General features: G+C 39.5%; 1 protein-coding gene across 4 annotated transcripts in view; it reads left to right on the top strand.

Annotated features, from left to right (window-relative positions):
* KTN1 (kinectin 1) overlaps positions 1–2403 on the top strand; it is an 88407-nt gene extending 86004 nt beyond the window's left edge. For all 4 annotated transcript variants that reach the window (XM_015595971.2, XM_015595969.2, XM_015595972.2 and 1 more), the window contains one exon: positions 1920–2403. In XM_015595971.2, the coding sequence (XP_015451457.1) occupies positions 1920–1924 (5 nt within the window). In that variant the 3' untranslated portion in view covers positions 1925–2403. The remainder of the gene's footprint in view (positions 1–1919) is intronic.
* The last annotated feature ends 14676 nt before the right edge of the window (positions 2404–17079 follow it).

Below are 17079 nucleotides of genomic sequence, written 5' to 3'. Positions count from 1 at the left end.
TTTATTTCTCACAGTTCTGCAGGCTGGGGAGTAAAAGATGAAGACACCAGAAGATTCTGGTGAAACCTTCCTGGTTTAAAGGTGGCCACCTTCTTGCTGTGTTTTCACATGGCAGAAGGAGCAAGGGAGGTGTCTGGGGTCCATTTTGTAAGGGCAGTAATCCCATTCATGACAGTGGAGTCTTCGAAAGGCCCCACTTCCAAGTACCATTACACTGGGGGTTAGAATCTCAGCATATGAATTTTGGGGACACAGACATTGAGAAGATAACCAGTTTGTGGAATCCTTTGGAGAGAGGATGACAGTTTTAATAGCTGACACTTCATGATGATGCTTCTAAGCATCAGCACGCTTCTAACATGTAGCCACTACCATTTATTTAATCGTCACAACAACCCAGTACAGTAGGTAGGTGGTATTATTATTAATATTTTAATTCCCATTTTGCAACAGACTGTAAGAGGTTCTGTAACTTGCCGAGGTCACACAGCTCTTAACTAGGTGAGCTGAGATTTAAATCAAGGTGGTCTGGGCCCAGGGTCTTTGCTCTTAATCGGCACTTTTCTTTTTCCTAATTCAGGTGCTTTTTTGCCACTGCTTTCTTTTTCACCCATTCTGTCTGATCCTTTGTTGCCAGCCTTTTATAGTTTTTTCAGTCAATTGCGACTTGGTATTTGGTTTATCAGTAGTGAATTGGAGAGGCTCTCGATGTTATCCAAAAAAAATTGAGGTGAAGTTTCGTCTATGTGTTTTGTATGTATGTGTTCTCTCTATTCCCTTTTACAAATAGATTCTTTTATGATGCAGTTCTCTTGTTTCTGAAGAAAGAAGTTCTTTTGTAGTGCTATTGAAGTATTAAGAATTAAAGTTTCAGATAAAAACTAGCTTTTCTTTCTACACTTTACACTTGTCATATAGATCAGGTTTTTATTTTCGGTAATGTGTTTACATAGCACTTCATAGTTTAATGTACCAGTGGGCTATGTAGACTTTCTGATCAGCTGTTAATTTTGTTTTAATTAAAGAACATGATAGCCAGTGATACCTTTGCTTTTTAACTTTCTAATTGCTTCTTTTCCCCTCAACTTTTTATTTTGAAAAATTTCACACGTAAAGAAAAGTTGAAAGAATAGTATATTACATGCCCTTAACCTGCTTCATCTCTCTGTATGTGTGTACATATTTTGTTGATGTCAAACTATTTGAAAATAACTTTCAGGTAGGACATTTTATACCTAAGTACTTTTGTATGCATCTTTAAGAACAAAGACATTCTCTTACAAATCCATAGTACCATTATCACATCAAAAAAAGAAACAGTAGTTCTGTAATATCATCCAGTATTAGTTTCCCCAATTATACCCAAAGTATCTTTTATTTTTCCCAAACCAGGATCCAGTCAAAATTCACATGTTGCATTTGTTAAATCCTTTGGATTTTAAATTCTTTAGTCATTTTATCTGACTTAGAAAGCTTCATATGACCTCAGAAAATCTCTTTCCGAAACTTAAGCTATTTATTCATGGATGGAGAGTTGTAAATTTCAGTCTCTTTTCAGTGCTACTCATTCACCTTCATAGCTTTACAGTTCTCTTGAGTAGAACTAATAAAAATGGATTCTCAATGTTGTTCTTGTAAATGTTTCAAATAGGATTTTAAAATCCCTATGTTATTCTCAGTTTGGTCTGAGATTTTGGCTCACATGTTTTAAAATCGCCATTAAAAAAAAAAACCTTTATGAATTCTGAGATTTTTTTTCTTGATTTTGGTTATCATTAATATTAATTGCTTTGATCCTAGTTGAAAGGGCCATGCTAGATCAAATGAAATATGTACGTTTGGTGTTTGACAAATATCTTCTGATTGCCTTTTTGTTTCTTTGTTTTGAAATGAATTTCTTCCTTTCTGATCTTTTACAGAGTGAAGTAATTGGGGAAACCATTCAAGGATAACAGGAGGCATTGTATTATATTTTGCCAAATTAAAGCCTTATTTATGTTTTCACCCTTTCTACTTCGTCAGAAACACTGAACAGAGTTTTGTCTTTTCTAATCCTTGTTAGACTACTGATTTAAAGAGAGAGAAAAAAAGCCAACTCTGTAGACACCTTCAGAGTTTAGTTTTATAATAAAAACTGTTTGAATAATTAGACCTTTACATTCCTGAAGATAAAATAAACATGTACTCTTTTATCTTATTTTGCTCAATAAAATTGTTCAGAAGATCAAAAGTGGTAAAGACAATGTAAAATTTAACATTTTAATACTGATGTTCTACACTGTTTTACTTAACATTTTGGGGAGTAACTGCCTCTGACTTCAACTCAAGAAAACACTTTTTTGTTGCTAATGTAATCAGTTTTTGTAATGGCGTCAGCAAATAAAGGGATGCTTATTATTCAGACTTGTTTTAATTTCGTTGAGTTTGAACAGATTTCATTAGCACTATATATCAACATAATTTAGAACACAATTAGTAATTGTAACCTTTAGACAAATAAGATAGGGTATCGTTATTTATGTAACTTCTCTAATTGGAGTTCTGAGTCTTTGTGATTCTGTGCATTGTAAATTCTGTCCAGAGTGCTGTGGTTTACAGAAAGGATGAGGCAAGTATTTAGAGTTTCAGACTTACCACTCCCACTTCGGGTTGAGGAGTGCTATTTTATTTTTATTACTAATATTTTAAGAAATAAGAATTGACTTAGTTTCCTTGTCAGGTACTGTGTTACACAGTTTACATGTGCTATCTTTTTTGTCATTGAAAATTTTTTTTTTTTTTTTTTTAAATAATTGGCTGAACACTGAGCCCTTAGATGCTAAATAACAACTGACAAATATTTTATGCCATTGAGTATTAAGGTACCTGTTAGGCCATACAGTGGCCTCCTTGCTCTTTCAGTCATGCTACTACAATGAGGCCTTTCCACTGTGTTCTAACTTAAAACTCTTCTCTTAAATATTAGTCTTGGCTTATTCCCTCACCATCTTGAAATCTGTTTAAATGTCACCTGTTTCATCAGGTCTTTCTTGATCATCCAGTGTCCTCCTGCCTCCCTATCCCCCTTCCTATATTCGTCTATAACATTTATAGTCTTCCAAGATATATTTGGTCACTCCCTAGGCTCCTACCGGAGAGTAAGCACCATGAGGGCAGGAATCATCTCTTTTGTTCTTTGCTTTATCCCCAGGCTTGAGAAAGCTCCTGACACTTAATCGTGCTCAAATATTTAAAGGAATGAATGGATGAAATTCATTTTTGTAGCTTGAGGGTTAGCTAAAGTTTGCCTCCCAACCCTTTCAACTCACATCACACGCAACAAATAGTATTTCCAAGATAATAAAGTGAAGAGGCTGCTTGCTGATGGCCAGGGATGACTACCTGGGGATTTGGACTTCCCCAGGCCGTAACCTGGATGCTTTCAGCAAACCATTCAAACTATTGGGAAATTGATCTAAAGGCCAGATACTGCATCAACATCCTTTCTCTCTCTTTTCTTTGCCGTTGCCTATATAGATACTTAAGTCTCTGCCATTTGAAAACAAAAAAACAAACAAAAAAACAAAACAAATTCCACCTTCTATTTTACAATATTTTCTTGCTATTCTTCTCTCCCTTCAGAGCTTAGTTCCCCAGAAGAATTGTTATTTTTCAACCCCCTTCTGTTGGAATAAAAAAATTGCAAGCATCTCTGAGGACTCAGTCCAATCTCATTAATTTGTGTCCCCTTCCTCAAAATCCCAACCAAATAAATACATATTCATCTTCTTGCCTCTGACGTGGCAGGAAGTTTACAACATTACCCGTTCCAATTTGGGACAGTTGTAGTTGCTAATGGTTATTAAATTATTAAAAATTGTGTTCCAGTTACTTGCATCAATTTGTCCTTCCTTACTCCAGAATCAGAGGAAAAGCTTATCACACTGTCATTCACTTATTCTTCAGGTATGCCAAGATAGCTCCATGCGAGATCTCTCAAGTCCACTTCCCCACTAGTTTAAATATTTCCAGTTGTTAGTTGCCCTGATTAATGAAAAGCCACATTAGCCTTATCTCATCCATCCCCAACTGTCCACCCTTCCCCAGTGTATTATAAACAGATAGCTAGTAGAGGAAGGGAGCATCAAAAGTGACAGAGAGTATGTGTTCTCAGTTTCTAGTGGCTCCCCTTGCCACTGTTGCAGCCAATAGAGTCAAGAAGCCCTAAGAAAATTACTCAGATTGGGGAGAGCCTACAGGGAGGGGAGAATGACCAGTGTAGTTGGGAGCAGACTTGTTGATTTCCCAAAACAATAGATGTGGAAGGGAGGAGTGAGGGGATATCTGTGAAGCAGGCTATACCCTTCAGTTTGGTGTGGCAAAACTAGTAAGTTTCTTGGAGGTCAGTGACGTTGTGTAAAGCATCCAGGCTTGAGTGCCTTGCAGGTGTTCACCCCAGCAGCAAGAGCTAATGGAGTGTGTACCTGTGGGCAGTAGCCATATTTCCCAGAGTGAATTTGAGCCAGGGCCAGATTTTCCACGTGTCTTGCATCCTAGGACAGACTGTATATGGGTACCTGCCACTCATGGGATCTTCCCTAGATAGCATGTATAAAAGAAGCAGTGACCACCAGGAAAGGACTGCACTTACACCCCTCAGTTGTATAAAGAGGTGTTTTCCCTTTAACCCCATTCATCATCTGGGTCCCCAGAGAAGGGAGAGCAAAGGAGGAGTTGGAGAACATACTCCTTGTTGCTGCCACTAAGGCTAGTAGTCAAGCCTGAACTGGGGGGACTGGGCTGGGCTGGACACACATTAACCAAAGTTACAGGACAGCTATGGGATCTGCTCCCGATGTGCTTAAGAGGGAGGTGCTGTAGAGGGTGGTTGAAGACCACGGTTGGGAAAACAAGACCAAGTCCTGGCTGTTCTACCAACTGGTCGATGGAATTTTCTGTTTCTTCTTGACGCAATTTTTGTCATTTATGTTTTCCTCAAAAATTGGGCCATTTCATATTCATTGGTGGAATTCTATAAGACAGCATCAGTTATACAACTTACCACATGCTAGACATTTTTTAAGCACTTTCCTTAATTGACTCATTTAATCCTCACAAGAATTTATTGGAATGCTTTTATTACCATCTCCATTTTATTGCTAAGGAAATTCAGGCACAAGGAGGGTGATTGTCCAAGGTCTCACAGCTACTAAGGAACCGGGATTCCAATCCTCAAAGTTTCGAGCTCAGTTCACTTATTCAGATTCATACGTGTGTGTGTGTGTGTGTGTGCGCGCACACACGTAATTATGCAGTCTTACAATTTAAAAACTTAATGTATAGGTTTTTTACCTTCATTTGCTCCTGATGTTAATGTGTCTTCTCATTTCCCCTTGATTGTACTTAACAAAGGATGGTCAACTTCACTGTTTATCAGAGTGCGGTCCACAGAGCCTTGGGCATCGCTAAGACCCTGTACCAGAGTCAGCAAGGTTAAACTACTCTAAGATGTTATTTGCCTTTTTCGCTGACGGTGCTAAAGCAAAATGGATAAAACTGCTTGGTGTTTCAACAAGAATCAAAACAATGGCTCCAAACTGTCAGTAGTTACTGTATTTTCATCACTACTCAGTAAAAACAACATCAGATTCATTTAATGTCTTTTCTGATGACATCAATGATGTTAATGTGATTCGCCCCCCCTTTTTTTTGGTATGTATAATGAAATATCAGTGTTTGGAATATCTGGATAACTCAGTGAACCAGTATTTCAATGCGCAATATTACAGAATCGTGCATGGGTTAAAGATCGATTCAAAGAGCAAGGTAAACTAAAGGATTTTAATGTATCAGAGTGCAAAAAGTTCACTGATAGGGTCACAAACTCCACATTGCAATTAATCTCTAAGAAGTTGCCACTTGAGTTTTGTTCTAGTATCAAAAGATATCCACAAGCTGAAATGGCTACTTCTCTGTTTCTAAGACATACCTTTGTGAGGCCAGATTTTTTTTCATCTACTTCAACCAAAACAGCATATCACAACATGGAATGCAGAACCAGCCATCTTCTATTAAGCCAGATATTAAAGAAGTTTGCAAACATGTAAAGCAATACCAGCCTTCTCACTATATCTTTTTGGATCATTTCTTTTTTTTTTGGAAATTGACATATTTCACAAAAATGTGTTCATTGTGTTGGTGCTTTAAAATTGAGAAATGAACATTTAAATTTTTTCTTGGTTTTAATTTCTAGTACATTGAATATCAATAGAGATAAAGACAGTAAATTTTAAAAGTATAAAAGATATACAATGAAATATTATTCAGCCATAAAAAAATGAAAGCTTACCGTTTGTGACAACATTGGTGGACCTCGATGATACCATGCTAATTGAAATAAGTTAGACAGAGAAAGACAAATACCAAACAATTTAACTTATACCTGTAATCTAAAAAACGAAACAAGTGAACAAACAAAAGAGAAACAGACTCATAGACACAAAAAACTGGTGGTTGCCAGAGAAGGGGCAAGGGGCAAGGGGGAAATAGGTGAAGGTCATTAAGAAGTACAAACAGTTGTAAAGTAAGTCACGGAATATAGTCAGTAATATTGTAATAACTGCATGGCGACAGATAAGTGCTAGACAGATATGTGCTATCATTTTGTAAGTTATATAAATGTCCAATTCCTATGTTGTACACCTGAAACTAATATAATATTGTTTGTCAGCTATACTTCAATTTAAGAAAAAAAGTAAAAGGAGTTCTCACACCACAAATTTGAGAGCTACTGGTCTACTATATTGTTTTTTTTCCAACAATTTTTAATTATATTGGACAACTATCAGCACTTTTTTGTTGCTGTATTTTGTATTTAATTCATTTATGTTTTTATCATTTGCATTCTTTTTACTTTGGATTTATTTTGTTACACTTTGCCAACTTGCCTTTAACTCATATTTTCAGTTCTTGTTTTTTTTTTTTTTAAATAAATTTATTTTAGGCTGTACGTTTTCCTCTGGACATCTTTGCATCCCACAGATTTTGATATGTAGGGAATTTGTTGTTGTTCAGTTCTTAATTTTAAAAAACCCACAAATATTTCAAACATAGAAAATCATGGGGCAAAAACAAAAAACTTGTGTACCACTCTACCAAATATTAACATTTTGTCATATTTGCTTGAGTTTTTTTTTTTAAATAAAAGAAATTAAACAGTAGCTATAGTAGAAGCATTTTGCATATCCCTCCCTGATTCCCATTCCCTCCCTCTCCAGGTGTAGCCACTGTGTTGAAGGTAATGTTTATCATTTAATTTCATGTTATGCAATTAATATACATGTATGTATCCAAAACAACATGTAATAGTGTTTTGCATGTTTTCAAACATTATAAACTCACTCTGCCATTTGCTTTATTTGCTCAATATGAGCTTTAAAGTTCATACATGCAGCTTTTATTCATTCATTTGTAACTGAATTTGTAACTGAATTTATTCGTACATTCCTCTGTTAAGGGACATTTAAATTCTCAACAATTTATAAAAATTTTATGTAACTTTGATTTTTATTTCCTTTAAGCTAAAAGATTTTTTTTGTGTGTACGTTTGTATTTTTCACATCATAGATTTTTAAATGTTTTTTTTTTTCAAATATTATTACATTTGGGTCTGTGAACATGACCTGTATGACACCAGTTTCCTGAATTTGTAGATACTTCAAAAAAGAAAAACTACAAGCCCCCATCCAAAAAAAATTTTAGTCTTGGTTTAGAATAAAAGAGGTTAACAAGAATGCGAAGTTTTGGCAGGAAATTATGTGAAGTGGTTTGAATTTTCAAATTACTTTAGCATGGCTGGTTATTATCCTCTTCAGGTAGAAAATGAGAAAGAATTGGGGGAATATTTACAGATTTGGGGAGGGAGAGAGATTGCAGCATGTGCTCATCCTACACCTTGAAAACTGAGTTCTCCCAAAATAAGCCTTAAAAATGGCAAAGTGCTAACTGAAGTTTTTCTGCATGTCCTTTGTGTTCCTTGGTATTTCCTGGTTATGCCACACAAGGAGTATTTTTAAAAAACAAATTTGTCTTAAGCTTTTTTCCTCTTTAGTAGATTTCTTTATGCCTTTTCCTCAAATCTGAATATGTTTGAATGCTTTTTTCCCATTGACCAACGTTACAATTTTTATCCCCTTGAAGAAAGAATCAGTTGGAATAAAATGAGAAAAACATAAGTATTTTTTTTCTTTTGATACTAAGGACAGGATGATTTATGCACTCAACAGTGAGAGGACAATATAGAAACCCAGGTTTAAAGATTATTACAGAATCCTTGCCTCGATGTTTCCTTAGTGGGCAGTCTCTATAGACTTGTTCCTCTGTTAGATAAATATGTCCAGTCAGATGGAACAGGGTTTTTTCTAACAACCAATCTTTTTGCCCATAACTTAATAACTATTGAATAAGCTATTGCATTTCCTACCCACACTTGCCTAGGAAATACAAAACTTTATTTGGAGGTACTGAGCACCTGGTTTTAATGTTATAAGTAGCCTTAGTAGACAACGGGCCCTGCTCTCTAATCACTCTCAGAATGGCTGAGGAGTGAAGTGTGAGCTATTTCACCACCTTAGAATGTATCACCCAACATCCTAGGATATACACTTACCTAGACTATCTCACCCAACTTTTAACTAGATAATGTCTGATGCCCATATAAAGCAACTAAGTAATAATTTGCTAGGGATCATTTTATTAATAATATGAAAATAGTGGGAATCAAAATAATTGCAAAAATATATCGAGTGCTGTTTTCTAGGTACTATGCTAAGTGTTTTAAGTGCATATTTCATTTTGCTACTGATGTGCTTTTTAAAGTTATCAAGAAAGATGTATTGCTGTGGAAGTATATTCTTTGGAATCTTTATAGAGCCTGCCAATGCCTACGTGTTTGGTAACTCAAAGACTAGACTTCCTAGAAGCTGAAAAAAGCAAGGAAAAGGATTCTCTCCTAGAGCCTCCAGAAGGAACCCAGCCCTGTCAACACCTTGATTTCATACCAGTGGGACCCATGTCAGACTTCCGATCTCTAGAACTGTAAATAATAAATTTGTGTTGCTTTAAGCCACTAGGTTTGTGGTGATTTGTTACAGCAGCCATGATGTATCAGCAGAAACTGATATAACCACTCCTGGCTGCAGTTTCCTGTCATCTGCACCCTGAGTGGGCAATCTGCTTGTTCCTCCACTAGACCAGCTGTGGCCAGAGCAAGCCAGTGAACTTCTCTGCCAACAGTGGGCTGCAACCACACCTTCTTTATTGAGGCTTGACCTCCAGGTTTCCTTCCAAGTCTATCCTTTTCTAGGTGCTCTCTCTCAGCCCTAAGGTATCCTTCAGAGTGATTTTTACCATTATAGATTATGCTGTGTTATAATTAAGAACTTTATATTAAACTTTATATTATATTCCCTGTTCAAATCTGAGATTCTTGTCTTCACACTGCCCTGTGCTTTCTCACAAATGACTCAATCTCTCTCCTTCCTTTCTTCTCACCTGAACCTTTCTACTCCTCCTTTTAAAAACACTTTCCCTTGGAAAACTGATACCCCTCCATTCTTTAAAAAAAAAAAAAAAAATCTTCTCCCTTGACTCTCATGCTATCTGAAAATACTGCCTCTCTTTGCTGCCAACCATACACCTCCTTTCACTCCTCCCATTTCTTAAAACCTGCATCCACCTTACAGCTTTCTCTCCAGTTCCATAACCATCGCAGGTGATTTGAACTTTCATATGGATCTCCCACTCAATTTTCTAGGCTCACAGTATTTAGACCTTGACTCTAGAATATCTTATGGCTGCCGTAACAAGCTACCACAAACCTTGTGGCTTATAAAACACACATTTATTCTCTTATAGTTCTGGAGGCCAGAGATGTGAAATCAATTTCACTGGACTAAGTCAAGGCGTCAGCAGGACTGGCTCCTTCTGGAGGCTCTAGAGGAGAATCCATTCCCTTGCCACAGTATTTAGACCTTGACTCTAGAATATCTTATGGCTGCCGTAACAAGCTACCACAAACCTTGTGGCTTATAAAACACACATTTATTCTCTTATAGTTCTGGAGGCCAGAGATGTGAAATCAATTTCACTGGACTAAGTCAAGGCGTCAGCAGGACTGGCTCCTTCTGGAGGCTCTAGAGGAGAATCCATTCCCTTGCCTTTTTTTTTTTTTTTAACCTCTGGAGGCTTCCCGCATTCCTTGACTGGTGAGCCCTTCCTTGTATCACTCCATCCTCTCGCTTCTGTTGTCATGTCTCCTAATTCCTTCTTTGGCCTTCTTGTCTTCCTCTTATATGGACCCCCGTGATTATATTTAAGGTCCACTTGGATAATCCAGATAATCTTCCTATCTCAAGATCCTTAATCACATCTACAAGTCCCTCTTGCCATACAATATAACATATTACCAGGGTCCAGGTATGAGGATGTGGCTATCTCTGGGGGGCCATTATTCAGACTATTCAAACAACTCCAGAGACCTTCTTCTCTTCCACACCTATGACCATACCTTGAACTTTGTCTTTTTTCTCCAGCATTCTAACCTCTGATACAATCTCCCATCATTCCAGATCCCTTGGACTCTAAATCCCATTGTTGCTGTTATTTGTTCTCATGGAGGCTTCAGGCCTTTGATGGCCTTTTTTTTTTTTAAATTTATAATATCTATTGATGTTATCTCATTCTCTGTGGTTCATCATATCTATATTGCTTTTGTGAACATATTAAACTCTGCTACCTCTCATCCCTCACACACACTTTGCAAAGAGCATCAAATCTGTATGAGAACAAATTGCAAAGTGAGGACTCTGAAAATGGAAGATGGAGGAGATGGTGCTGCTGCTCTTTACCACATCGACACTGACAGCACAAAAAGGGGAATTAGAAATTAGTTGAGGAAAAAGAATTTTTCAGAGATTGCTGTTGTGTTGTTAGTCCCACCCCCACCAAGGGGGAGAAATGGAGGTGTCCTCCATCTCAAGTCAAGAGGGAGGGCCTTCAATGGGACCGTCTTCGGAGCCTGTAATGCATCCTCTGAGTTTGGAAGACAGAGTGGACTGGTGACTGACTCCCTCCCAGAGACTCCAAAGGCTGAGAAAGATGGCCACTTCGATGACAGATTAGGGGAGAGATGGCTATGTTGGGTGGTTCGCATTGCCCCAGTTTTTCTGAATAAAGGATATGTGGTGTGTGCCATGGACCAGATGTAAGCCACATGAAGGGGAAAGCCACTGGGATTGTCTTAGATTCTATCCAGATGGCTCATCTGGATGGTGAAAAGACCCCAACAGTCAAAAGCCAAAGGTCCCATGAGACCCCTGAGTTGAGGAAGAAGTAAGCAGAGGCGTGAAGAGAGATGTTCCTGCCCCCAAGGCAAATGCAGGTGAGAGATCGTTGTGGCTGACAATGGAGGACTCAGGGTGGAGTCACACACATGAGCTCAGACCCCAAAGTCCCCACTCAGAGGAGAGCTTTGCAGGAGAGTGCCCAACCTGCAGTGAGGACGAGAAATCATCTTCTGTGGAGTTTATTAGTTACCATAGCAGGTTACAGCCTTTTAGCATGTTTCAACGTACAGCGTAGCCACTTACCTCAGAGGGTTATGGTGAGAAAAATGAGATGGCATGTGTGAAGTGCCTGGCATATGTTAGGCCCTGGGTCATGTGAATCTCCCTCCTCCCCTGGTGAACTAGAACAGCACTCACACGGTGAACACTCAGAAGGGGCCAGCATGTGTGCCAAGGTCTATCTGTGGAAGGGGAACTGGGCCCTCATTGCCAGGAAGCCACATTAGGTTCTTTGAGCAACGTCTCTCAGCCTAATTTATTGGCTTGTCTTAGTTTTTCTAATTTGGGTTCCAGTGTTAGGATTATCTACAGATCTCACCATGAAGCAGCATCTTGGTATTGGGCCATATCAGGGTTAAGCCTATTCCTTTTTGACTTCACTTCTAGGGTGTTTTGTTTTCTGGCTTGCTTTTTGGTTAGGAATAAAGGCTCTTCCCTAAAAATATGGGTATGCTACAATGTATTTATGGAGGATGTGTGATTTTTATTCATTCAACAAGTTTTTTACTGTACCTCTTCTAGGAGCCAGGCACAAATTTGGGGGCTGGGACACAGCAGAGGACAGGAGACGTGATGGTGTCTCCACAGAGGGCAGGGGTTTCATGGGGGGTTACAGATCACGAAAAATCCAATGGAAGGGGCACTGAATCAAGAATGGCTCCCAGAGGACACAACATCTAAGCTAAGGTCTGAAATGGGAGATGCAGGAAAGGGAATGCAGGGTTGGGGGTGGCAGAGTGGGAGGAAGGGGTGGAACATAAGGTATTAGAGAGGGTGATGGATGATGTTAGGTGTGTTTCCACCTTTGTCTAAATGGTTCTCCCCTCCTTTTGTTGAGCAAGTATGTGATAATGGTGACATGGCAATTCTGTATATGGAGTTTTACTCTGAAGTGTTTCTGAATAAGAACCATAACACCCATCGTGGTACTCGTTTATGGATTGTGAATGAGTAATCAAGACAGCTTAAGCATGGCTTAGACTGTTTAGGCTACTATAACAAAATACCACAGTTTGGGTGGCTTATAAACAACAGAAATTTATTTCCCATTGTTCTGGAGGTTAGAAGTCTGAAATCAGGGTGTCAGCAGGGTGAGGGCCTGCTTCCAGGTAGCAGACTTCTCATTATATCCTCACATGGTGGAAGGAGGCAGGGACCTCTCTCAGTCTTTTTTTTATAAGGGCATTATCTCTCAGGACCTAATCACCTCCTAAAGTCCTGACCACCTAATACCATCATGTTGTAGGGTGGTTTCAACACAGGAATATTAGAAAGATACATTGAGATCATAACAAGCATCGTATCTGCTTTGAAACCTTCCTGACCACATGTGGCCTGGCTACCAAAGATCATACCTAACATCCTCCTTCGCTGCCTTCCACTGTAGGGATGGAAAAACCAAATACTTACTTTTCCAGTTGCCTTTGCAGTTAAGAGTGGCCATATAATTCAGTTCTGGGCTGTGAACCCTAAATAGAAGTCTATAAGAGAGGCTTTTGAGAAAACAAAAGCTCTCTTGATTAAACAAAACAAAACAAAACAAAACAAAATCAACAACAAAAAAAACGAGTTCATGAGCTGGTCTAGTCCTTTTGCCTTTCTTCTTCTTCCTGCCTTGAACACAGATATGATGGCTGCAGATACAATAGCCATCTTGTGATCACGAAGGACAAGCCAAAGACATTGCAGAAGAATAGGCCCTGAAGTCACTGGAACTCTGGCCTACCCCTGCAACTTCTCTTCTCCAAACTTCTGATCATGTGAAATAAACAAAATCCCCATGATTTCATTTAAACCTCTACAGTGATTTGTAGCCCAAATCAATCCTTACTGTTACACTAGACAGAATCTAATAATCCTTCCTCTGAGTTTCTACCTTATGTTTTGCAGTCTTCCACCCCATTGTTACTGAGTATTTATTCTGTTTTTTTTTTTTTATCTGATTTTCTCAGTACCATGATCTCCTTGGGGTCAGGGATTATCTTACAATTTTGATGACCCCCAAAGCTACTACAGTGCCTGGCACACGAAAGCTGCTTAGTAATACTTCATTAAATGAGGAAAGGACTGAATGAATAATGTGGTTGTGTGGAGGATGGTGTCAAAAAGAGACATTAGTGGCGGTGAGTCCAGCCAAGAGGCTGTAGCAGTGAGGATTCAGGCGAGAGGCAATGAGAGCCTGAGCTAAAGTGAGACCATGCACATGAGAGAAAGAGATAGATTTTGCAGTGGGTGAGGTGGGCGGGGGCTGGGAATGTAATTTAGGAGGCAGAGGGATAGGACCTGCTAGGGGCTTGGGGAAGAGAAGAAGGGAGAAGAAGGGCTCAGGGATAGTTGAGAGCTTCTCAATGTGTGGTGGGTATGGGCGTCCACTAGTTCTGTGATCGTGGGTTAGTTACTCAGACATGATGGTCCCTTAGTCATCTCATGTGAAAAACAGAGATAACAGTCATGTGCACTTCTTAGGCTTGTGGCAGGAATTAAATGATTTAGCACATGTAAATTGCTCACAACAGTGCTGGGCACACAGTGAGTGTCCCATACATGTTATCAGTTGTCACCATCATAGCAATATTGGGACAGGAGAGCAAGAAGTTCAGTCGTTGAGAGAGAGTAGAGTGAGAATGAACAGGAGGGGAGTTCAGGAGGAACATGGAGGAAGAGCCAGGTAGCGCGGTGACTTTAGGGTGCTAAACACTCTCTTGGTCTCGTGCCCTAAAAAGAAAGACTATTTATAGTAGAACTGAAAGTCATTTAGGAGCTCGAGAAGAATGGGATTAGGGACAGCTTATTTTATTCATGACTGAGTCAACTGGTTATGCTGCTTTGATTATTGTTTTAAACATGTCTCAGGGGGGTTGGATAAGAAATGAAGACTCGAGGATGCTCATTTTTAATGCGAAGATTTGTAAACTATTCTGGGGCACAGCAGGAGTCTCAGGAGGATGGTGCCTTAGAGACCTCTGAAACAATTAATAAAGCCCAACAGCAAGAATGGTATAAGAGGCACAATGTGAGGGCCTTTAGCCGTAAGGCAGTGCGGCTACCACCAGACTCCACTGCAGCCCCTGCAAATGCTCTAATGATCACACTGGTGTCTGTGGACCTGTCTGGAAGCCCTGCCTTCTCCTCAGGCACAGAGACGAAGAGGAAAACAGGATCTGCATAAAAGGTAAAACCAAAGAAAAGGAAGACACTTCCTTTAGCATACCTGGCTAGAGCTGTCCCTCAATTCCTAGCAACGCAGAGACGAAGAGGAAAACAGGATCTGCATAAAAGTTAAAACCAAAGAAAAGGAAGACACTTCCTTTAGCAATACCTGGCTAGAGCTGTCCCTCAATTCCTAGCAATGAGATATTGTAAGTTAACATCAGACTCCACCCTATTGTACTTATTTATCTTTTGTTGTGTGTAATTCTAATTAACTGCAATGGTAGTAATAATAGCAGTGTAAATTTATTGAATGATTGTTATGTTCCATCTGTGCTAAATACTTTAAGTGTATCATTTCATTTAATTTTCACAGTAAATGAGTTTGATGACTATTATTACTTTATTGTGCGGATGAGAAAAGAGAGACTCCGAAAGATTCATTGACTTGCCCAAGATCACACAGCAACTGAGTGGCCCAATCAAAGGTTTGCCCAGGCGGTGTGAGGTAGAGCCTCTGTTTTTAGCTCCATCCCCTGGAGTGAACGTGGTTTATCTGGTTCTCTTGGCTGGCTTCATAATGTTAAAGATCCCCTCCAATTTCCTGAATGGGGTGGCTCCCCACCTGACAACTGCTGTCAAGATTTCTGTGTCCAGATTGGGCTGAGCAGGTGCATAGCTTGCCTACTAAATGCTGCCTTAGCCAAGCTTGTCCCTTACTGGGTGTACCATCTTTTTAGGTGACAATTCTCATCAATAATGACATTTACTGCCTCTTAGGGTGTCAACATTACACTTAGATCACTTTCAAGTAACCGACTTTGGTTTCAAATCCTTGTTCTGTCCCTCAAGGTGTGTGGCCATGCGTAAGTAATCTAAACTTTTAGAGCTCCAATCTTGCATCTGTCAAGCAAAAATTCTGGCTCCTTCTTCATAGGATCATTATGAGGAGTAAAGATAAACATGAGTCAAAGATCTAACAGTGTCTGGCACTTAGAAGATGCTCAGCGAGTATTTGTCTTCCAAAGCAAGAGCTATAACTTTTTGGTTCTGCATCCGTAATCCATCATCACCTAACACATAAAGTCATCTTAGGGTTTTTTCAATACCTGTGAATAGAACCCTTCAGTCAATCTAACAGACATTTGTGGAGTGCAGATGTAGTGGTATCTGGTTCCAAAGTGTCCCTGCTCCTTGGAAGTGGATCTGCAGAGCGGGTCCTTGGTTTGTTATGTTCTGTTGGCCCTTGGTGTAAACTTGCAGGGCAAACTGGCGGCTTTGAAGGAACTGAGACTGCCACAAAGTCTGCTTGCCCTTTTCGGGCCTGGAGTATGAGCTCTCTAATCATGCGTGGGCTTGGTTGTGTGGCTGATGTCTCATATTCCGGAGTATGCGTTTTGGAAAGTATCTTCCTAGTGTGCAGTAAAAGGATCCCAGCCCTCTGCACCTTGGAGATGGCATGGATGGTGTTTCCTTCAGCAGCAGAAATGAGGCATCAGGATAAAGAAGTTTCTGTAGTCCCTGATTTCCTTTTTATCTCCCCTATTTTTTTTTTTTCTCATAAGACTCCAAAGGGACCTGGCAGAGTCTTTGATTATTGACGCCTCCATCAGGCAGAGACAGGCCAGTGACTGTTATGAGGATGGACTAGGTGACTCCTGTTGTATCAAAGGTGTTTATTTGGCAACAAGCTGCTTGCTCTTCATCCTGACATCTGCTTGGTCCAGGAGCTGGAGCTATTTTTGTTGGGTGACTACAGGAGTTAGTCCCATCATCCCCAAGCAGATCTCATGAGCTTATAATTGCTTTGAACCTCTTTGGTTGTGTGTGTGCGCGCTTGCTTTATAATCTTGTTCAGTGATAATAAGTCTGATTTAGAGCCTTGGAGAGCTCCATATGGATTTTTCTGCCCTTCCTCATGATCACCATGGGATAAAGTCTCCGAGGAAGAGAATTCATTCTAAACAAAGTCTGGTCTGAATGTGCCCTGGGTGCCAGGTGTGGACAGAGAGACTCTCATGGGGACCGAGTTGAGAGATGGTGGGACGGGACTCTTGTAATGCCAAGGTTCTTCTTTTTTAGAAATGAATTGCATGACAGATCATAAGGCAGGCCAGAAAGGGAGAAATAACTGAATAAGAAAAGTTGAACAAAAGAAAGTAGATTTCAGTGGTTACAGCAGCATATAGCAGTTTTTCAGTTAGGTACAAGGAAGAAACACCTCCTAGCAGGTCCAGAAACCTTAAATGGGTTTCTAAGGAAGTGGAAACTGCTCTTCAAAGATGCCATGAACAACAATAGCAATAGCAGCAACAACTTTCACAGC

The sequence above is a fragment of the Pteropus alecto genome, unplaced genomic scaffold (assembly GCF_000325575.1).
Source record: "Pteropus alecto unplaced genomic scaffold, ASM32557v1 scaffold86, whole genome shotgun sequence".
NCBI lineage: Eukaryota > Metazoa > Chordata > Mammalia > Chiroptera > Pteropodidae > Pteropus > Pteropus alecto.
This window is presented reverse-complemented; position numbering and strand designations above follow the sequence as displayed.